This window comes from Pyxicephalus adspersus, chromosome 8 (genome assembly GCF_032062135.1).
Source record: "Pyxicephalus adspersus chromosome 8, UCB_Pads_2.0, whole genome shotgun sequence".
Lineage (NCBI taxonomy): Eukaryota > Metazoa > Chordata > Amphibia > Anura > Pyxicephalidae > Pyxicephalus > Pyxicephalus adspersus.
The window spans coordinates 15,109,681-15,129,093 of NC_092865.1; the positions used below are offsets into that span (position 1 = coordinate 15,109,681).

Genomic DNA, 19,413 nt, shown 5'->3' on the forward strand with positions numbered 1-19,413 from the left:
CCTTACTATGCATGGCCATGACATGCACTATAGTGTGAATGGGTCAAAAAACTGGGTTGCCAGTGGTCTATATATTACCCAAAAAATATCAGCCTCTAAATTTAATGACCAATTTCTCATTAAATACATGACAGTCACACCAAGCACAGTTTGGTGGGTTGGTAAACTGAGACATAAAGTAGTCTTTACTTTCCAAAGCCAGCAATTAGATCCCTTTGTAGACTAACCAGGCTCCCTCGGACCCTAAGCCTCTATAGAAGCTCAGGGTCAGCAATATATTTTTCAAATGACAGTCACTGACTTGAATTTTTCCATACTTTGTTCTGTTATAAAGTAGGTAAACCCTAAAAATAATCTTTTTTATTCCCTTTAGTATACACACACACATTGCAAGTCAGTTCTTTAGAAAGGGGAGACAAGCAGGAGGCACCCTGCTGCATTTTTCTACATATGAACGGTTGTCCCTGCTTGGTCATTTATTTCCACCATGGAGGAGTACTAAACAAAATTAAGGGACCACTGTATACTGTTATATTTGTTTTGCCACAATCATTTGTTCTAGATCAGGGTTTCTCAACCCGGTTTCCTCTGCAAGTTACTGGGGGTTCTTTAAGCAATGAGCAAATTGGACCTTCCAGGTCAGTTTAAGTGACACCAATGTACTGTGAAGTGTGGATATGGAAGTTATAGCAAGGTTTGCCTCATGTTAAAAAGGTTGACAAAGACTGATCTAGATTGTGTACATAGCTTCTGGGTTGTGGAACACCTTCCCTGTCTGTGTTATGGAGAAGAGGCTTGCGGGACTCTTTTGTAGTCCTGACACACTTCCTGGCCAAGGGCAACAACACTGCTTCTCTACCGAGGCAGTACATTGAGTGTTGTCACCCTTGAACAGGAAGTGACAGTATGACCAACTGAAAATACAGCGTAATACATCCTGTATAAAACAAATGCAGCCACCTCATCCAACTATGGCTAAGCTGAGAATTAAGCCTGGGTTTACATACAAGTTATGATTTACAACAAAATTGCCACTTCAGAAATGTCTTAATAAATCCCTTATTGTAATAACTTTATTAATCACTGACAGTGTTACATTTTTTGTACATGTGAAATCAGTTTCTTCAAGAACTACAACACCCACATGTTTAATTCTAAAAGTCTAGTTCAAGTCTAAAACATGTTTGCTTAAATGACAACATTTATTCAGTAGGACATTAAAAAAAGAAAAACACATGAAATCTTTCTTCTTCGTTTTGTTTACAGCAGTTTTAGGAAAGGAGTGGCAGCCATGTTTAAGCTGAGCAAATGCTGTCTGTTCCATCAACACAGTGATGCCAGTTGCTTTCCAGAGAGCTGGCTCGGTTGCACAATGGCTGCCACTTTGAAGATAACTATTACGTTTGGAGGTAAACTTTCCAATTTTTAAAAACCTAAAGGACTCATTTAGGTCTTTGTGTTGTGGTAACGCACCCATCCTGGAGTGTAGCATGCTGCAACAAATAATAAGCCATGGTAAAGCATGGCGTTATAAAAAAAAGTGCAATGCATGCTAATTTTGGACATAACGCATGTGCATTAACACACAGCAAAGACGTATATGGGCCCAAAATGTTCAGCCCACCCAAAGTTTAGATTTCAGATTTGGGGAGAAGTTGGTAAGCTAACAATCAGCTCAATTCACAGAGCCTCATGCTTGGTCTTTTTTTTTTTCTTTTTGGGACTCCACAGTAGGGCTGGGGGATAGTTTCTGGCTTTGCCCTTTATTATTTTGGAGGTCTTAGAGTAGGATGAAGCTCACTTTTCTGGCAGCATTCTACAATAAAAAAAAAAAAAAGAATTGAAGGTCCCAGAGAAACAAATGCCCAGGTAAAGTAGCTGCACCAGGTAAACAGACGTGGAAATTTAGATACACAGGTCATGCTCATGGGGTCAAAGAGAACTAGAAAGGCTAATGGTACCCGTACCTACCAATAATTACCCAAATCATTGATATCAGATATTAGTGGACAAATATGAGGCCACTAGGATCTAATATCAAGTTAAAAGATTTCAGCTTCAGTTTGGCCTCCTATCATAATTATAATCCACCCAACTCTATTTCACTCTTGCATGCTAAAAAGTTAAATTCTATGCTGGTTCTTTACATTTCTCAAGTGATAAGATCCCCACGGCTTTTCACAGCTTTATCCCAGCGTCAGAGCCATAACTAAGACCAAGGACGCTGTCACTATTCTATAGTAGTTTACTAAATAAGTGGGAAGGCAATCTGCAGAAGAATCACAATCTTCATTATGGCTTTGTGGACAGAGACAATGACTAATACAGAGAAATCTTGTGTTAACAGTTTCCTCATCTCTGACCATCATGGACAGCAGGCAGACACTTCAAGCCATGCCTTATCTGCCTGTAAAGAATGAATAGGACAGTTAATACCCACTGCTGACCACTCATCAACTCCAACAAGTGCTTAACAGGGGCATTTGGCAGGTGCCTGGAAACCTGCACCTCATGGCTCATGTGAGCTTATCCCAAAACTGGACATACACCTTATAACCTCTGTGCAATCTCCCTCAGATTTTGTTGCTGGAAATGATTTTACTTGATCCTGTCCAGTGACAGTAGAACGGACAAGTGCTTTTCAGTTCAATGGAGCGGGTGATATGACACCAACCATCCCTGCTTAGTCATTTAGTGATCCACTGTTTTATATTTAATCCGGTGAAATCTCACTTTACATGGTTGTAGCACCTCTACAAGAGACTGTGTAACCAAATTGCAATGTGTGTAGTCATCTTAAGATATGTAATAAATGAGAAGCAGATTCAACACGCTGGAGTCCATCCAAGATTGTAATACCAGTTTGGGTTAACCTCCAAAGGGGACTCCATAACAAATTGGAATTCCCCTGTCTGTGACTCACGCATGACTAAATGCAGTGTGTTCTTATCATGCAGCTCCTAAATTTGAGTTGTCGTAATACAACCTATAAAAAGAAAACAATAAATCCCCGCAGCATATTTATGATTAGATGTCAGTCTACAAATCATTGCAAACAACAGCTGCATGTTCCTCGTAATGCCATCCTTCTACACTGCTGTGTCCCTTGCTCTGACTATGCATTATGCAGCATGTGTCACTGCCCCGCCCTGTATGATGGCATGAAAGAGAAAGAGCCAGCAGAATTGTCCCAGCACCCCAAGAGTACAGAACAGAATTGGGTGGAGGTTTTCTTTATTGGCCAAACTGTGTGAAAGTCTGACAAACCCATATGGAGTAATGATGATTATTATTATTAATATGCGGTTACAAAACAGGCTCTCGTGTTCATGAATTTAAGGCGTTCATAGATGAATAAAAGGTGATGGAATAAAATGATCTAGTAATTAAAATCCAGCCCTCAATTATTTTGATTATTTTTTTTTTGTTCACAATAAGTGTTGCTTAGTATTAGTAGCTCAGTGGTAGATTGTCAGGTTAAAGGGCATTACAGAGGTGGCCACATGATTGAATTAGTGCCGTAGGTATGGAGGAGTCCATGAGCTCAGAGGTCAGGTGACTTGTTTATCAGTAGGGAGCAGCAGGTCAGGCACCCGTCCACTTTGGATAGTTCCAAATTGGCTACAGGGATCAGCATGTGCTCCTTTAGCTTCTCAAATACCTGCAAAAGTAAATGTAGCAGAGTTAGTAACAACCACAACCAGACAACTATGCATTATCTCTGCTTGCCCTGAGTTAAGCTACATACACACGTGCAATAATTGTCGTTGGAAACAAATGATTAACGACCGCTCATTCGGTAATCGTTAACAAAAAAAATTGCACAACAACAGGCCAACGATGCCAATGAACGAGCATTGTCGCTGGAAATGATCGCTGGATCTGACTGTCCAGGCAGATACGTTTGGGCGACGATCATTCACTATCTATTGTGTGTACGGTCGTTTAATGATGGTAAAGGGTTCTGCGGTACACGTCACTTCCTGCATCGTTCAAACGATCATATCTAGTGTGTGTACATTATTGGTGGAATATATTTGAACAATCAAATCGTTACAGCATGTACAGAATCATGCACTAAAAGATTGTTCAAAATCGTGAATATTCGTTGATCTGTTCTTAGTTGTTCGTTTTCTAACTACACTCATTGCATGTGTGTATCTAGCCTTAGTTTTCCTTTTAAGTATATTTCTCAATAACCATCAAGGATAAAAAAATCACTTTATGTGTTCCAAATATTTTTGCAAACCCAGCTGTTACTTCGTCATAAAAATAGCAGTGACATCATTACTGTGCTGCACTGTGCCTTTACAGGAAGAAGAGCTATGAGAAGGACCCAGAAGTTCCTACCGTACTACATGCTGACTATAGCAAAATACAGATGGGTGGATCCAAGACCAGTCACCCTGTACAAGGATCACTGCATGGATCTGTAAAAAGTCTATTTAGATTAAATTAAGAATACCTATGGCAAAAGTAAACTAGCTCATCCCAAAGCTTTAAATTTTATTTTATTTTGTTTAGTCCTAGGATCAGGACTGTGAGGGCTAATTATACTCACTGACATACCCAAGAAAATATGCACAGGCTGTTGGATAACTGTTTCAAAAACCTCTGCCAATGTTGTCAAAATTTCCCTCGACTTCCTATGCTGTATACACAGCAAGATTTAAAGTTGATCTCTACAAGGTGAGGAAAATCTCCTCTTATCTGGATGTTACAGAAACAACTATCCCCATTAAATCACTTCCCATTCTTTTTTGGCCACAAATTTTGAATTTTTGTCCTATTCCCTCCTGTTGTCAATATTAACTAGAACCATTTAGGGTGAATCCTCCCAGTAATACACAGGTAGCAATACAAAATTCTTCCCCATATTTGAAACTTTCAGCTCTGTTGACAGGTTTCTTGATCAATCAATGTGTACTATGAAAGATGTGTCCATTTATTTCCTATGGGTTCTCAATGCATGTCCCTGTTCCAAAGAATGCACAGGACCCATTTAAACTTGAGCAGTGTTTTAGGTGACTGAGCAGCCCATAGCGAAATTCATTTTCCACATCTCCACAATCTTATCCCCCTCTAGAATCCGGCCTACCAATGGCACAGCAATCTAATGCTGTAACCTGCACCAGCAACAAATCGCTTTTAGCAACTATTTGCCAGCAATTGAAGTGATTAAATTGGGGTTAAAACAATTATCCAACATAACTGGCCATAACTGGATAACAGGTAGACTGTCTCTAATCGAAACAGTACTAGTTATGCTCTAAGGCCTCGCTTCTTGGGTTACCTTGACACTCTCTGGGAATTCCTCAGGTGCTCTGTGTAAGAGTACATGTCCTTTTCCTGGTATGTTCAAATACACACAATTTGCAGCCGCATCATCGGGGACAGTCATCTTGTCATAGCGGTGATCACTCATCTGCTGCATGGTCTGGAAATAAATATAGAAATATCATATATATCAATATCTGGCCAACTGCAAATTCATCCACTGCCATTGACAATCCATAGACATTGAATTTGTACTAAAGGTCATTTAATGTGGGTTAATCTGAGTTCCAAACAATATTTTGATGCAATGTTGCAGGTGCAACAGGGCATTCACAATACCGCTAATTAAGCCAACAAGCTTTGACAATTATTCTGTACTGCGCAACCTCCCTACACATCCCTGCATGTGATTGGACACAACAATAAAGGGACATGGATAATATATTTCCTGGAATAATGCTAATTCAGTCCCTAAGCAAGGTAGGCTTTAGGGAAGACATCCCAGACATTAAAGACGTCCTGGACACTAAAGATGTCCCACACAATGAGGTATATAATATATATATATACATATATATATATACATATATATATATATATACACACTGTAAAGAAGCATTACAGAATTTGAATTACCCAATCCAAATGTTCATTATCTGATTTTTATTAGGGATCAGGAAAGATTTTTTTTCCCTGTGAGAGCAAACGGGACTATAGAGCCTGTTTGCCTTTATCAAAAATAGGCCAAGGGATTTCAGGATATAAACTTTTTTTCTTAATGGCTAAACATGACAGATGTGTCATTTACCCAAATATACAGCCGGTTCCAGAGAAATAGGAAGGCTGCCATTAACGACGTCTTCTGTTACAATCTGCCTGGCTGTCCCTAGCTTGATTACATTCTGGGCCATTAACCTGGAAGAAAAATTTGGCAAGTAAAGTCTGCCTAATGTGCAGACTTACCTCGAGTCATTGTCATTGCTTCTGATCATTGCCTAAAAAAATACTGAAGCCATTGGGTCAGTGTGAAGGCCAATGGCAATGGCAGTGTTTTGGTTCCAGTGTGGTTTTCCTTTAAAGACTCATGCATATATGATTTATAGGAAAGTGAACATATTGTTCTCTGCATGGCGCCTTATAGATAAGATTTTCCATTTATCCCTTGGACTTGCTCCGACTCGAGTGTATCAGCTCCCCAGGGCTCTGGATAGAGCTGCTTAATGTTTTCCAGGTCTATTCACAAATGATGAAAGATATCAGTAGTTTATCACTCTCCCAGAGGTAGAATAAGGTTGCAGGCAAATATTTCCATTGCATCTCATGGATTAACCTTTGTACCATATTGTCTATAGGAGACAGAGAACAGGGGACACAGGGAAGGCATTCTGGAGTACAAACTGTACGTGTACCAACCATCAGCCCAGACGTCATGCATGACTTTTATTTATTACCCACATTTGTTCAGTTCCAGATTTAAAAAAAAAAAACAAAAACACACAGCATTGCTTATATCTGTCCCTGTACCAGCAGAGTGTAATGGCTAATGTGCCAAGCCCAATTTGTCATACACACAACCTATACATGATCGTGAAAACAGGAGAGTATGCAAAAAAGGTGTAAAAATTAAGCTGCATTTAGACTTTAGAAAGAGTAACTATATCCCTACAGGAGAAACTTTAATCTAAATTTCATCACTTTACCCAGAGTTATCATTGTCTTCAATAATGTATCATTACAAGTATTCTTTTTATTATAAGCAGAACCTGGTTGTGACTTGGGATCAGTCACTTGCTGTCTCTGTACAGCAAAGTTCATACTGGAAGAAAGATGAGATCCACAAGCAGCTAGTCATTTGAGCTAAGCTCATCAGCCTGCTGACTACATTCTGAAAATGTTGGTTGCCTGACTATCATGCTGATCCTGTGCCTTTGATACTTTGTTTTAGAGGCAGGGGAGAAAGAGAACAACTTTCACTGAACAGGTATCTTTTAAAGCTCTACACTTAGCAAACAAATAAAGGTACAGTCAAAACTACATATAGGTCATTTGTTTTACTTGCCAAAGAACCCTTAACTCTGCCTGGCCAGTCTTATGGTAGGAAGCATGGTCTGGTTCTTGACCTCTGTACAGACTATACTATGTTCTGGAACAAAGCCTGGTCAGAGACTCAGCCAAGTCAGTAACTGGACAGTAAAGAAGCAGCAGCACAATTATAAAAGACCCCTCCCTCTCCACTCTTCCCACCAATAAGATAGATTCTTTTTAGGCAACTGAGCCCTGATTGGCTTATCATAACCTATTTTCTTCCATAGTTAGTGCCGTACTTAGTGTCGTACTAGAGACTCTATGAGGGTTACATCAAATCTGATTTAGCTTTATGCACATTTTTTTACAGAACATATAACTGGATTAACCTTTATGTTTTTCTACATCAGCCTGGAGTCCAGCTTTAATGCCAGGCCATTTAGTTCTTTACCCAACTCACCCGGTTTCAGATCCGGCTTAAATTTGATATACAGGATGCACACAGTAGAGTGAAACTCTCAGGAATGTTGACAGTGATCTAATACATGCTTTGGCTTTGCTTACGGAGATCTAATAATGCCAAAGTTTTTATTTTATGATCTGGATATATGGCACTAGAGGAAGAAGCCACCTAGATACTGCCCAGAGGCTTCTTGCAGCCAGGGGCTGGAGGGGTGGAATGATTAAACATTAATCTAGCCATAAGCACAGAGAGGTTTATACAGGTTACATCATTCCAGATACAGAACATTAAACAGCGTGTGAGGATGAACAGACATCTTTCATTCTGGGTTACATAGTTTCACTGGGCATTGAAAACTTCCATTTCCTCAACATGACAGGTCACATCCTGGGGCTTATTTGCAGATATTTTAATAAGGCTTGTATTTACCTTGAGAGCTTTCTGTGCTGGCTCACTTGAGCCAATGAGGATGAGATTTGGTCCAGCCATACTGCAAAAACTTTTTAAATGCAGGTTGTCATACACAGGGACTGTGGAAACGGCATAATCCTGCAGAAAAAAAAATCACAGATAAACAATTGCTAAGATTCCTCATGCAGCCTACATTACTTAAATGTGGGATAAGCAAATATTACTTGGTGTGCCTGGTGTATTTCTTACAGAGTAATAATTCAGAGTGAAACTTTGGCCCTGTGCAGAAACTTCCTGTAACAAAGACTAGTCATTGCTGCTCACGCTACTTGCATAGGTTGGCTGGTCTTGTATCCACCCCTTATATTAGTACATAAAACTTGGCTTGGTCAAGGATGATTCTTTGGGTGGGGGGCAAAGGTAGACTGGGATTTAGCACAATGGTTTGCATATATAAAAAAGCATGCTAGACATTTAACCCCCAATTCCATAGGGTGGTAAAAATTTTTGCATAGGGGGCGTTTAGGGCAGTACATATAAAACAATATATAGATATAAAAACATTTTTATTATTCTCAGTTAAAAACGTACATTAGTACTAATTGATGCTATATTATGATATTGTGTGAGACTTACCAATGTCATTTGTACGCCTTGTTGTTCACGGATTATTGAAAGGGTAATCATTGTACATGGAGGCTTTTTTATAGCTTGTAATGTATAAATGTTAATGATAAAATGTTTTTATATCTATATATTATTGTTCTATATGTACTGCCCTAAAAGTCCCCTATATAAAATTTTTTGTGATATATGTCTTCTTTAGGGATTGTTGGCAGTAGTTGATTAATATGGAGATTTGACAAATAGCTACGGTCTCATTTTCCAAATTCCATAGGGTGTACATACTTTTGCACATGTATATCAACTAATGATAAGGAAAGACTTATCTCAACAGCAAACAAGTAAAACATGACATAGGGTCTAACCTTAAAGGTATCAGCCAGAATTTCGGCACCTCGCTGATTGGTTCTTTTGGATAAACCGACAAAGAATTCTCTTCCTGTAAAACAACACAATTAAACACCATAACTTCTAAAAAGACTCCAAAAAAAAAGAAACAAAAGAATTACAACACCTTCCAAAATTAGATTTATTACCTGTAAACAAAACATCGCCTCCATCCAACGTGGCATTTTCATCTGCCATCTCAACAACATTCAGTTGAAGGTCTTGCAATGCTTTCTTTACAGCATCCACCTGAAGAAAAAAAAAAATCAGATTTGGCAATTAATACTTTTTTGAGTTATAGAACTTTGCATTGAACAACAATCTGTCAAGATGAACATACTGTTTGCAGAGGTCATGAGTGCCATATCCACCCCTCACTACACTGTAAATCAATGACATAAGACAGGCATAAGTATACCAAGTGTTGGGATAACTGACATGAATATGTTTGTTCCAGGGCACAGATTCACTAAATAGTCAAGCTAACATGTATTGTATTTGGAAAAACTTTATTTAAATGTCAACCTTAATGGTATATACAGCTGGGGAAATAAGTATTGAACACTGCAACATTTATCTCAGTAAATATATTTCTTATAGGGCTACTGACATGAAATTTACACCAGGTGTTGGTAACAACTTAAGTAACCCACACAAAGAAATCCAAATATGTTCATGGGTTAGGTTATGTGTAAGAAAGTAGAATAGCACAGGGAATAAGTATTGAACACACTTCCTGAAATGTATTTAATACTTAGTAGAGAAACCTTTGTTGGTAATGACAGCTCCTGTAAGAAGAAATTAGTTGCATGCATTACTCTGGTGTGATTTTGGCCTGGTAGCTCAAGGGTTAGCACTCTTGCCTTTGCAGCGCTAGGTCCAAGGTTTATATTTCAAATATTCTATTGGTTTTTAGAGATTTTACAACATGTATTGGGGAATTATGGGGAGTCATGTACAGCAATAGGTCCAAGGTTCAAATTTCGGCCAGGACACTATCTGCGTGGAGTTTGCATGTTTCCCCCATGTTTCACCTCGGCATCCTCACCTACAATTTCACTTTGTCCTGCATTGTAGCGGATGACCTCAGTGGCTGCTAGCACAGAGCAGCTTATAGCAGAGACTGCAGTGAACCAGTTGCACAGAATCGATGGAGAAGGAAGGTAAGTAAAAATGTTTTTTTTACATTCCCCTAGACTTAAACAAGAATTTTACCTTTGCCAAGCTGCTGTATTCTGCTGTATCACTGCAGCGGTATTTTTTAAAAATGTTTCCTGGAAGCTTTGAATAAACAACATTAGAGCTAAAGGCAGAGGGAGCGGCTTATAGAAAATCCTGTGAGGGCCAAGTTGCACAGAAAAAGAAGTCCACAAGAGAATAATGCAAGTAAAAGTGTTTCTTTACATCCCCTTAGATTTACAAAAGAACTTTACCCTCGCCATGCAAGGGGTATCATCACTGCAGGTATTTTTTAAAATGGTTAAAAAAACCATCCCGCTTTTATAGAGTCTAAATCTCTTCTTTACTATTACATTATTTCAGCTCTAAGTGCACATTGTTTGATGTCTGGCACCTGGATCCGGTAGGCATGCACTTCCTCATACTTCTACAATTAAAGCAGGTAACAAACTGCGAATGACGTTGGTGGCGGTTTATTTACACTGCCTTTATTTTTAATAAAGCAGTTACTTCGAGTTTCAGAGAAACATGAATTTCTGCAATGTCTGCCCAGAGTCCCTCCAGGCAGTAGATGGCATATGTCACAGTACAATGTGATACCCAGCAATGTAAACACGACAGTATATCTTCTCTAAACCCTTCACCGGTGACAGAAATACGAGCCTGACATTTGGATGAAAACTGAAACCGTACAGAATTTCTGAGAACATTCACAGAAGAATCCTTGCAAACTGAATCTGACAATGGAGTTACATCATTTACAATATTCTGTACCCTGCTGATTTAGCCAGCATGAAAAATAAAACAAGAGAACATTCTTTCAACATACAAAACAACTTTTTTAGAGCAAATGCAGCAACACGGAAGTGGCCATTCTCTTGTGCTGATGCAATGAAGAAAATGGTAAAAATATGAAATGTTTCACAGGCCCCTTCATTGTGGTTATTACACAAGCATGCTGTGCTTTCTATGCAGACAGCACAACAGTGCTTGCATGCTTAGAAAGAACCACTGATAGAATTGTCAGTATTGCCAAAGTGGATGGAACAGTGGCTTTCTCAGTGTTTCTCAACCAGGGTTCCTCCAAGAGGTTGCTAGGGTTTCCTTAAGTAATAAGCGATTTGTGACTCTTATATCAGGGTTGCAGAAGTCCTACTGGCCAGCAATGTAGGAGGCATTCTTCCTACTGACCTCCACATTAATGCACTGTGAGCTGTGGATATAATAATTATAGAAGCGGTTCCCTGAAGACCTGAGTCTTTTATTTTGAGGCATCCCCCCCATGTTAAAAAGGTCAAGAAACACTGGTTATGACACTGCAAAGGCAATTGGTGTTCTGGTAATGAACCTAGAGCTGTAATTCCAAAAGTATTTTAAAAGTTTTAATGCTGTAAATCTTTGTTGAGAAATTCTTGTTATGGGGTAAAAATGTGCGGTCTGTGTCTCCTAATTCTGCTCCTGCACTCAAGCATTTCTGATGGTGACCACATTTGGCTATTTTAACACTTTTTTTTTTTTTTTGGCAAAGTCCACTGTTGTTACAGTCAGCAAAGCAATATTAGTATTACCATGCCAGAGTGCATGTAGACAGGAAGTGGCTGGAGGGGCGCTGAGGGGAGCCACTGGAGGGGCGCACCGGCCAGAGCCACGGACCATGTCCCCAATATGGATCGCAGGCTCAGGGCGGTGGGATTATTATGTCTCTGAGTAGGCAGGTTCTGGCATCATGACTTCATGATCTGGGGGGCGTTTTTCCGCTTTGAGTGACACATGTCTTCCCCGTGCATACGCGGTCCGAAGACCAAACATTTTGTGGTCGATGAGGTCCAAAAGGTTGGTGACCACTGTTTTAGCCTATTCCTGAGTACATACAACAGGATGATACTACAGAAACACAAATAGAAGTCTGTTGCCACCCTATAACAACAATCTTCACAGCAAGATCAAAGATAATATTCTAATAACAGCTGTAGATCAAAATATAATTTTTACCCTAACATGGAAAGCAGTGTTTCCTAACCAGGGTTCAGTGGAACCCTAGGGTATCTTCAGAGGTTGATAGGGCAATGAGCAGTTTGTGCCTCTAAGGTCAGTTTAATTGATACCAATGATCTTTTTAGCTATCTGTAAGGGTGCCATTGACCACCTTGCTTATATACTGTGAGCTGTGGATAAAGTAACTGTAGCAGGGATGTTCCCTGAGACCTGAAAGTTTTTTCAAGGCTTCCTTCATGTTATAAAAGTCAAGAAAGGCTGGTTAATATAAATGATTGGGTTTATATTTATTGAAAAATATTTAGGGTCAGTAAAAAATGTTTTTCATCAAGCCTATGCAGTGTAATTCTTCCTGAATCGTGGCATCTCTGATGGCAGCAGCGTGAGACTTTATAGTTCCAGGTCAGCATCAATGTGTTCCATCAATACCAGGAGGTGTGTTTCAGCATTATAATCAGGTGTATTTCATCATTACCAGCAGGTGTGCTCCAACATAAGCAAGAGTATTTCCGTATCATCAACAGGTGTGTTCCAGCATCATCAGAAGGTGTTCTTCATTATCATGGGCAGATGTGTTCCGGGATCACCACGACACAAGTGTTGTGTTATGGACTGGTGAAGTAAAGTAAAAGTTGGATCGAAAAATTTAACTCAGTAGAGAGGTTATGCTTCCTGCATACATCTCAAAGTTTGATTTTTCAATTTAGGCTGGAAATACCTTTCATAATAAAATGAACGTTTTCACGGTAGATTGTTTGCATTTCTTCCCTGTCATGGCCTGGAATTTCACTCCTTCACTCCATCTAGGCTCAGCCCACTATGGCTATTTCAGAATATGCAGACAGCTTTAATATCCACTTTGCATTCTTGTTCATGGGACGATCTAGAATGTTATTAAGCTCTTGATTTCATTGGGGCATATTTGCAATTCACAGCGCCGAGACAATTGGACTAACGGAGAGACATCCTGAGGTTTTGAGGCAGACACATTCCTGAGTTAGAAAATGTCTACAAATGTAGATGAGAGACATAGAAGATCTGCCAGTGCTCCTCAGTTTCTGGGAAAGGAGCAATAAATGTGTGTTAATGACATTTCTAAGAATTTTCCTGTTATCCGGCTCACAGTAAAATCCATCCTGTAGCACATGAATCCCAGTACACGTGTATCCACAGCCAGTCCACTCTCAGAGCATCTTTTAGCAATGCTTGAAAAAAATTGTTGACATCTGTCTTCCAGGGTACATGGACCCAAAGCTTTTATCAAGTGAATGTGGGCTGTGCATTGACTAAGTAGCTGGCATTACTCCCTTACAGCAAAGGTTTACTGGATTCGGTTCCTCCCAGGGACTTCGGTCTGCATGGAGTTTGAATGATAACGTTAGTATTTCATCAAGTTGCTTCAAATTTCAACCATAAAAAATTCATAGTAAGTTAATGGTCCTCTGAGCAAACTGGCCTTCCAATGTACAGTATATATGTACATGATTTTGGTAGCGGTATTGGACTATAGGCTCCATGGCATAGAACATAAACACATAGTTCTATGTACTATGCAGAGTATCATGATATATTTCAGTGCTTTATGGGTATGAGAAAAAACTCTGTATCGTTTATTATATTCAATGTAAGGCTCTTGTTGATGGGCTTTGGGCTTATCTCAATGGCGTTTGACATTCTTTTTACTTTTGAGATCGTTCAGAATCCCTCAACAGGTGCATCTGGCTAGCAGTTGACCTCCTTCTAACCTGTATTTAACTTGCTTTAGGCAAATTTGCAAAACCATTTGAAGCAAGCAAAAGCCCACCAAACAGACCCTAAACCCTGTTTAAACTTACCAAACCCTTCCGTTGTGGACGCCGTCATCTTCTCCCTTTTTGTCCACTATGTTTCGATCTTCGGCCATCTTGATGGAGGGTCAGGATGACGTAACTCCTGTTCATGACTTTATGCATTCCCAGCAGCTGCGGCGGAAGCTAGGATGCACATCTCAGTGATTTTGACAGCAGAAGGGAGTGGTTAGGCAAGTGAATATGTTTTAATGTAGAATGGATATCACCTGTCCCTTTCTGCAATAAAGCCCTGCCTACTTACTTTGCTTTCCCTTTAAGCAAATCTGGCCTTTAAAAAAACCATCATTGTTTCAAAATGTATTTTTACAAATATATACACTGTAATACAAGTACATTGTAATAAAGACTATTGCATGCTTCTGGTTAGATTAGCTATTGCAGTAACTTCATTCAGGGGTTTCTCTTCTCTACACCAGAGGTGCCAGGAGAGGCAAACGTCCAATGCTATGCACAACGTTGCGGTTTTACTTTCCTGCATTGTTTGCACACATATCCTCTGGAACCATTTGCATCAAGGGATGGAGTGGATTACAGTTTTAAATAGAATACAGAGTTACTGCATACTTGAAATTTTGTAGATGTCTCTATATTAATTCAATATGGGAAACACAAAATGTTGACTTTGATCTCAATCCTTTTGCGTAAAAATATTACACAAGCACACTCAGCTGTTTTATTTAGAAACCAAATGGATGTAAAAAATAAATAAGCTGCATAAAAATGGGAAACAAAAATAAAAAAAAAAAACAGCTCTGTGGGACTCGAGCATAGAAGCTTGAGGCAAGTGTCCATGTTACCCATAGAAATGCCAACTTCAAGTTGAACCATGGGAAATTTATAAAAGACACTAGTAAATACAGCTCTGTAATCAATATTACATCATTGAATGTATTTTTTAATACAAGGACTGCAACAACCTATATCTGACTTCAGCCTTTTGCAGTCCCTTGTACAGCAGGGCTGCAGTGTGAGCAATAGAAGAAGAGTCAATCAGTTTGTGTACGGAGAAGTACCAATACTTTGGTTAATTTGGATTGAAAGTACAGGTTGAATATCAAAAATCTGGCAACCTCAGGACCTGAGGTGCGCTGGATTTTAAAAAATCCCGGATTTTTTTTTTACTTACCTCCGCACATAGGCAGCCTTCCTCTAACAGCACCGTGGACATCTGGCACAGTTCCAGGGAACAGGGTCCTCCCAAAGTGTATTTAGTTTAGCAAGCAAGTGTTTCTGCAGAACAGCGCCAAAACATTAGTGGCCAAAGAGTGTACTGCAGTCCCCTATTAAATATGCAATCTGAAATTCATGCCGGGAAACTGAAGTGAAAGGATTATCGGTGGCCGGATTTTCGAATGTCAACCTGTACAATCATCGTACGAATGAAAGAGCTCATGATTGGATTTCTGCTCACTCTCTGCTTAAAAAACCAGGGCAGAATCTCCTACATGTGCAATGTTTTCAGACTGTTAACCAATTGGTTTTCAAATGAAATATCAATTAGATTGTGAGGAATTTCAGACTGCCTTCAATCCAGAAAAATCATAAAGGAATAATTTTATACACATGTGTGCAATGTTTTGGACTTCTGACCAGTTGGTTACCAATTGGAATATCAATTGGATTGTGTGGAATTTTGGAGTTCTGATTGCTTTCTATACAAAACAACTGGAAGGAAAGAGTCACTTACACATGCATGCAATGATTTGGGACTTTAAACCTATTGTTTACTGATCAAATAGGTTGGATTGGTTAGTTAGATGTCAAATTTGCAGCTGATCCACTCATTTTTACTAGGTGTAGAGAGCTTCCAAATTATTCCCGGAGATAAATTTGATCTTTCAAATTTTACCAAAAACTAAAAATATCAGTTTTGGGTAGGCTGTCCCATTTGTCACCAGGCAAGCTATGACTTCTATACAGCTGGTATGGTCAATAAGTGAAATAAGGTCAGCACAGATTTATAAATGTAGGTTGATAATGCATGAACCATGACCCAGTGACGGCTCGTGTCAAGGCCTCAGCCCCTGCGGCGATGTTCTTTTGCTAAAGAGGGGAGCTCACGCACACTATGCTAGCTGTCTAAACAAAAGGGGTGAGAGGAGGACAGCCAGTGCAAGGTTTAAGCATACATGAGTAAGCTCAGGATTCTGCCACTGTACGGCTGTTACAATTACAAAGCATCCGTCAACACGGCTTTAGAATCTTACATCAGAATTGTTCACCCCCCCCCCCCCCCCCGGGCAAATATTTTCCAGGCTGCAGACACAATCATGGTTGAAAAAAAAAAACATGACATGTCATTCCACACACTAGCTCCTTGTGTGGAGTCATTCAAAAGGCAGTATTGTATCCTGAGACTCATAAATCAAGACCTGCAATTACTAAAATGTGCGCTGCTTATTAATTTCCCATTACCGGAATCAATTTGCCTATTATCTAAAAAATAATTAAATATGTTTTTGTATAAATATTTTTGTATAGTAAAAATATTTAAAATCCAGATTTGCTCACCTTTGGTCCAGTAATGTGTTTTGACTGATGTGCTAAAACACCTACTGGCTTTTCACACCTTTCAAGGGCTCCAAGGGCAGAGACATTCAGAGGTTTGTAAATTTGCAAATGTTCATTGATGGATGTGCAGAAAATCTGGTAATTGAAAGAATTATTTTTTCTGAAGCTCTTTACATAAATAGCATTTCTGGACAACTAGATTATATTTTTATGGAATGTGGAGAAGTCATGCTCAGCAATGACTTCTTGATATGAAACAATTAATTGGGGTGTGTGAGCTATTTAAAATGGTGGTCATTGGAAATAATTCCCCCCCTACAGCTAAAAAACCATTAAAGGAAAAATAAAAACATCCGGGTCATGCAGCTGGCTCTACCAAGTGGCACTGGTATCATCAAATTGGAGATCAATCAGCCACAGTTTGAGGAACTTCTAGCAACCTCTGGAGAAACCCTGAACAATGTTATCCCCATCTCCTTTCAGCTGGGCGCACCACCCGGCACTTTCAATAACCACCGGGGTGTTTTTGGGTGCCAACAGGGGGCAGCTTTTTCCATCCAACTTAAAACTTTTCTTGTAAGATACTGCCTGAGGTTCAACAGAACCCTGGTTGAGAATGGCCAGTCTAGAGGGACAGGAAGCAATGGTTGGCCTTGGTCACCCGCCAGATGCTTAGAACAGAAAAAGGTAGAACTTCATTTACATTAAGAGCATAACAAAATTAGAGTTAAAGAAATGCAGGAAAAAAATATTACATTGGGAATAAGAAAGATGATATGGGTGGATTGTAAGAAGAACATAGTGTTTACTTTTTACATCTGCCATTTTAAATGTACAAGAAAAAAACAACATGCCAGGAATATTTTCCTGCAGACTTGTAAAGTTACTAAAAGGTCCATCTTATCGGCTACCTTTGTAACCATAAACATAGGTGGTCTTGAACTCCAAAGGGCTGTTTGATTTTGATTGCCCTCTGGGCCAAAATCAGCCTATCCCCCACTGATAAGAGACACACATTTCTTAAGGAACAAGTATGAATTTCATTAACCCAAAAGCCGAGCTGGGTCAGTGCATCGCAGCTGAGGAGAGCATTTGTTTTGAATACACAAGAAAGCATTCAGGTCAGTGAAGGAGAAAAAAAAGTTATATAACAGTTTTACTGGCACTTAGGGACAACCCCAAAATACCAGCACAGATTCTACATGATAACAATGAAATGAAATGAGAATCTTGTATGAGCTTGCTGAGAAAGTCCATTGCTGAATGCTTCACTTTACAATCACAAAATGATCAATTGTTCAGTACTGGGCAAAGGTACATACCCTTTTCTGTCTGGACATGCTTGGTGGGCCAAGAATGTACCTGGACAAGCCAAGAATTTGTTATCTTTTAGGCACCAGATATATCCCAAACTACCTGGACCGCATGCCAGCTTCCCACCACCATGTGGAAAACAGATGAAGGAGCTCAATACTTATGACAGAATATAAATTGAACTGTGTCACAAACAACAAAATCTTCCAGGGAATAAGAAACCATTGGTCCCTACTCACCTCTTAGGGCCAGTCCCTGGTCCTCCATGGAGATGTCAAGAGCCTATTCCTGTGTCTTCCATCCCAAATTATATTGATGCTCATGTTAGCTTTGCATGCTTCATCTGTTGGATAAAGTTAGGTACTGCATAAGGGTTGCCCACCTACACGTCTGTGGTGCCACAAGCAATATTGGTATTTTTTCTGCCTTCACCTGTTTTGATCTTCGGTCTAAGTTTATAAACTTCCCCTTTTATGATGATTCTCTTCATTGCATGTGTGCTAATTAGCTGTCACCAACAGGAAAAAGGTGAGACTTAATGTGCCACACTAGACAGCTAAAACTTCCTTCTGGCAAACACTGGGTACAATTTAAATATATTTACCAATCAGTAAACAAGCTTTACAAATAAGCCCTCACTGACCTTTAGCTGTGGGCAGAGTAATTTCATCTTCAAATTTAATAGTAGAACTTCTACATTTCAGCAACTCAGCTTCCCCGTTTCCTTTACGCAACAGTATTGGGACAGCATAGATCATCCTGCTCCCAATCAGAGAAGAGATTTGGCACCTTTAGAACTTATTGATGTTTATTGTAAACACAGGTCAAATGGTTTAGGAAGGGGGGAGAATTGAGTACAAAATACAACCTTACTGCATCTCTAGTGATGAAGGATTTGATTCAAAGCTTATTTATAAAGGGTTAAGGATATGTAAATATTAGAATTTCCATAGCCTAGCCACATTTCTACTATTGGTATGCTTGGACTTTAAGTTGTATGGTCACTAGGGCTGGAAGTAAGGGGATATCTCTCTAGTGGACTCCTTACACAACAGTAAACAAGAATAGCCTCTTACTAGGCAACTTTACAATACAGGCCGGTGATTCAGACCCATGGCTGTTCAGAAAAATAACAATATGGCCTGGAATTATTTTTTGCAGCTGGTCACTCCATTATCTGCGTTCATTATAGTCAAAATCAAGCATGTTTGCCCAATTACAACTTTCATATTTGAGGGTTGTTCAGCCACCAAATCATGTGCACCAGTTGCAAGCGAAAGTATGTAGATAGGGGTTAAAGTCCAAGCCTAGCAGTGGTGACACCAAGAACTTATGAACCTACCAACAGTATGTAGAAACTTATACACAATTGACTTA

The 19,413-nt window shown here is 39.4% G+C and overlaps 1 protein-coding gene across 2 annotated transcripts in view; it reads right to left on the reverse strand.

The window, feature by feature from the left end:
* Nucleotides 1–1,055: 1,055 nt before the first annotated feature.
* DDAH1 (dimethylarginine dimethylaminohydrolase 1) overlaps nucleotides 1,056–19,413 on the reverse strand; it is a 98,575-nt gene continuing 80,217 nt past the window's right edge. For both annotated transcript variants that reach the window (XM_072419590.1, XM_072419589.1), the window contains 5 exons: nucleotides 9,337–9,436; nucleotides 9,166–9,239; nucleotides 8,195–8,314; nucleotides 5,294–5,437; nucleotides 1,056–3,661 (listed from right to left, as the gene is read on the reverse strand). In XM_072419590.1, the coding sequence (XP_072275691.1) occupies nucleotides 3,545–3,661; nucleotides 5,294–5,437; nucleotides 8,195–8,314; nucleotides 9,166–9,239; nucleotides 9,337–9,436 (555 nt within the window). In that variant the 3' untranslated portion in view covers nucleotides 1,056–3,544. The remainder of the gene's footprint in view (nucleotides 3,662–5,293; nucleotides 5,438–8,194; nucleotides 8,315–9,165; nucleotides 9,240–9,336; nucleotides 9,437–19,413) is intronic.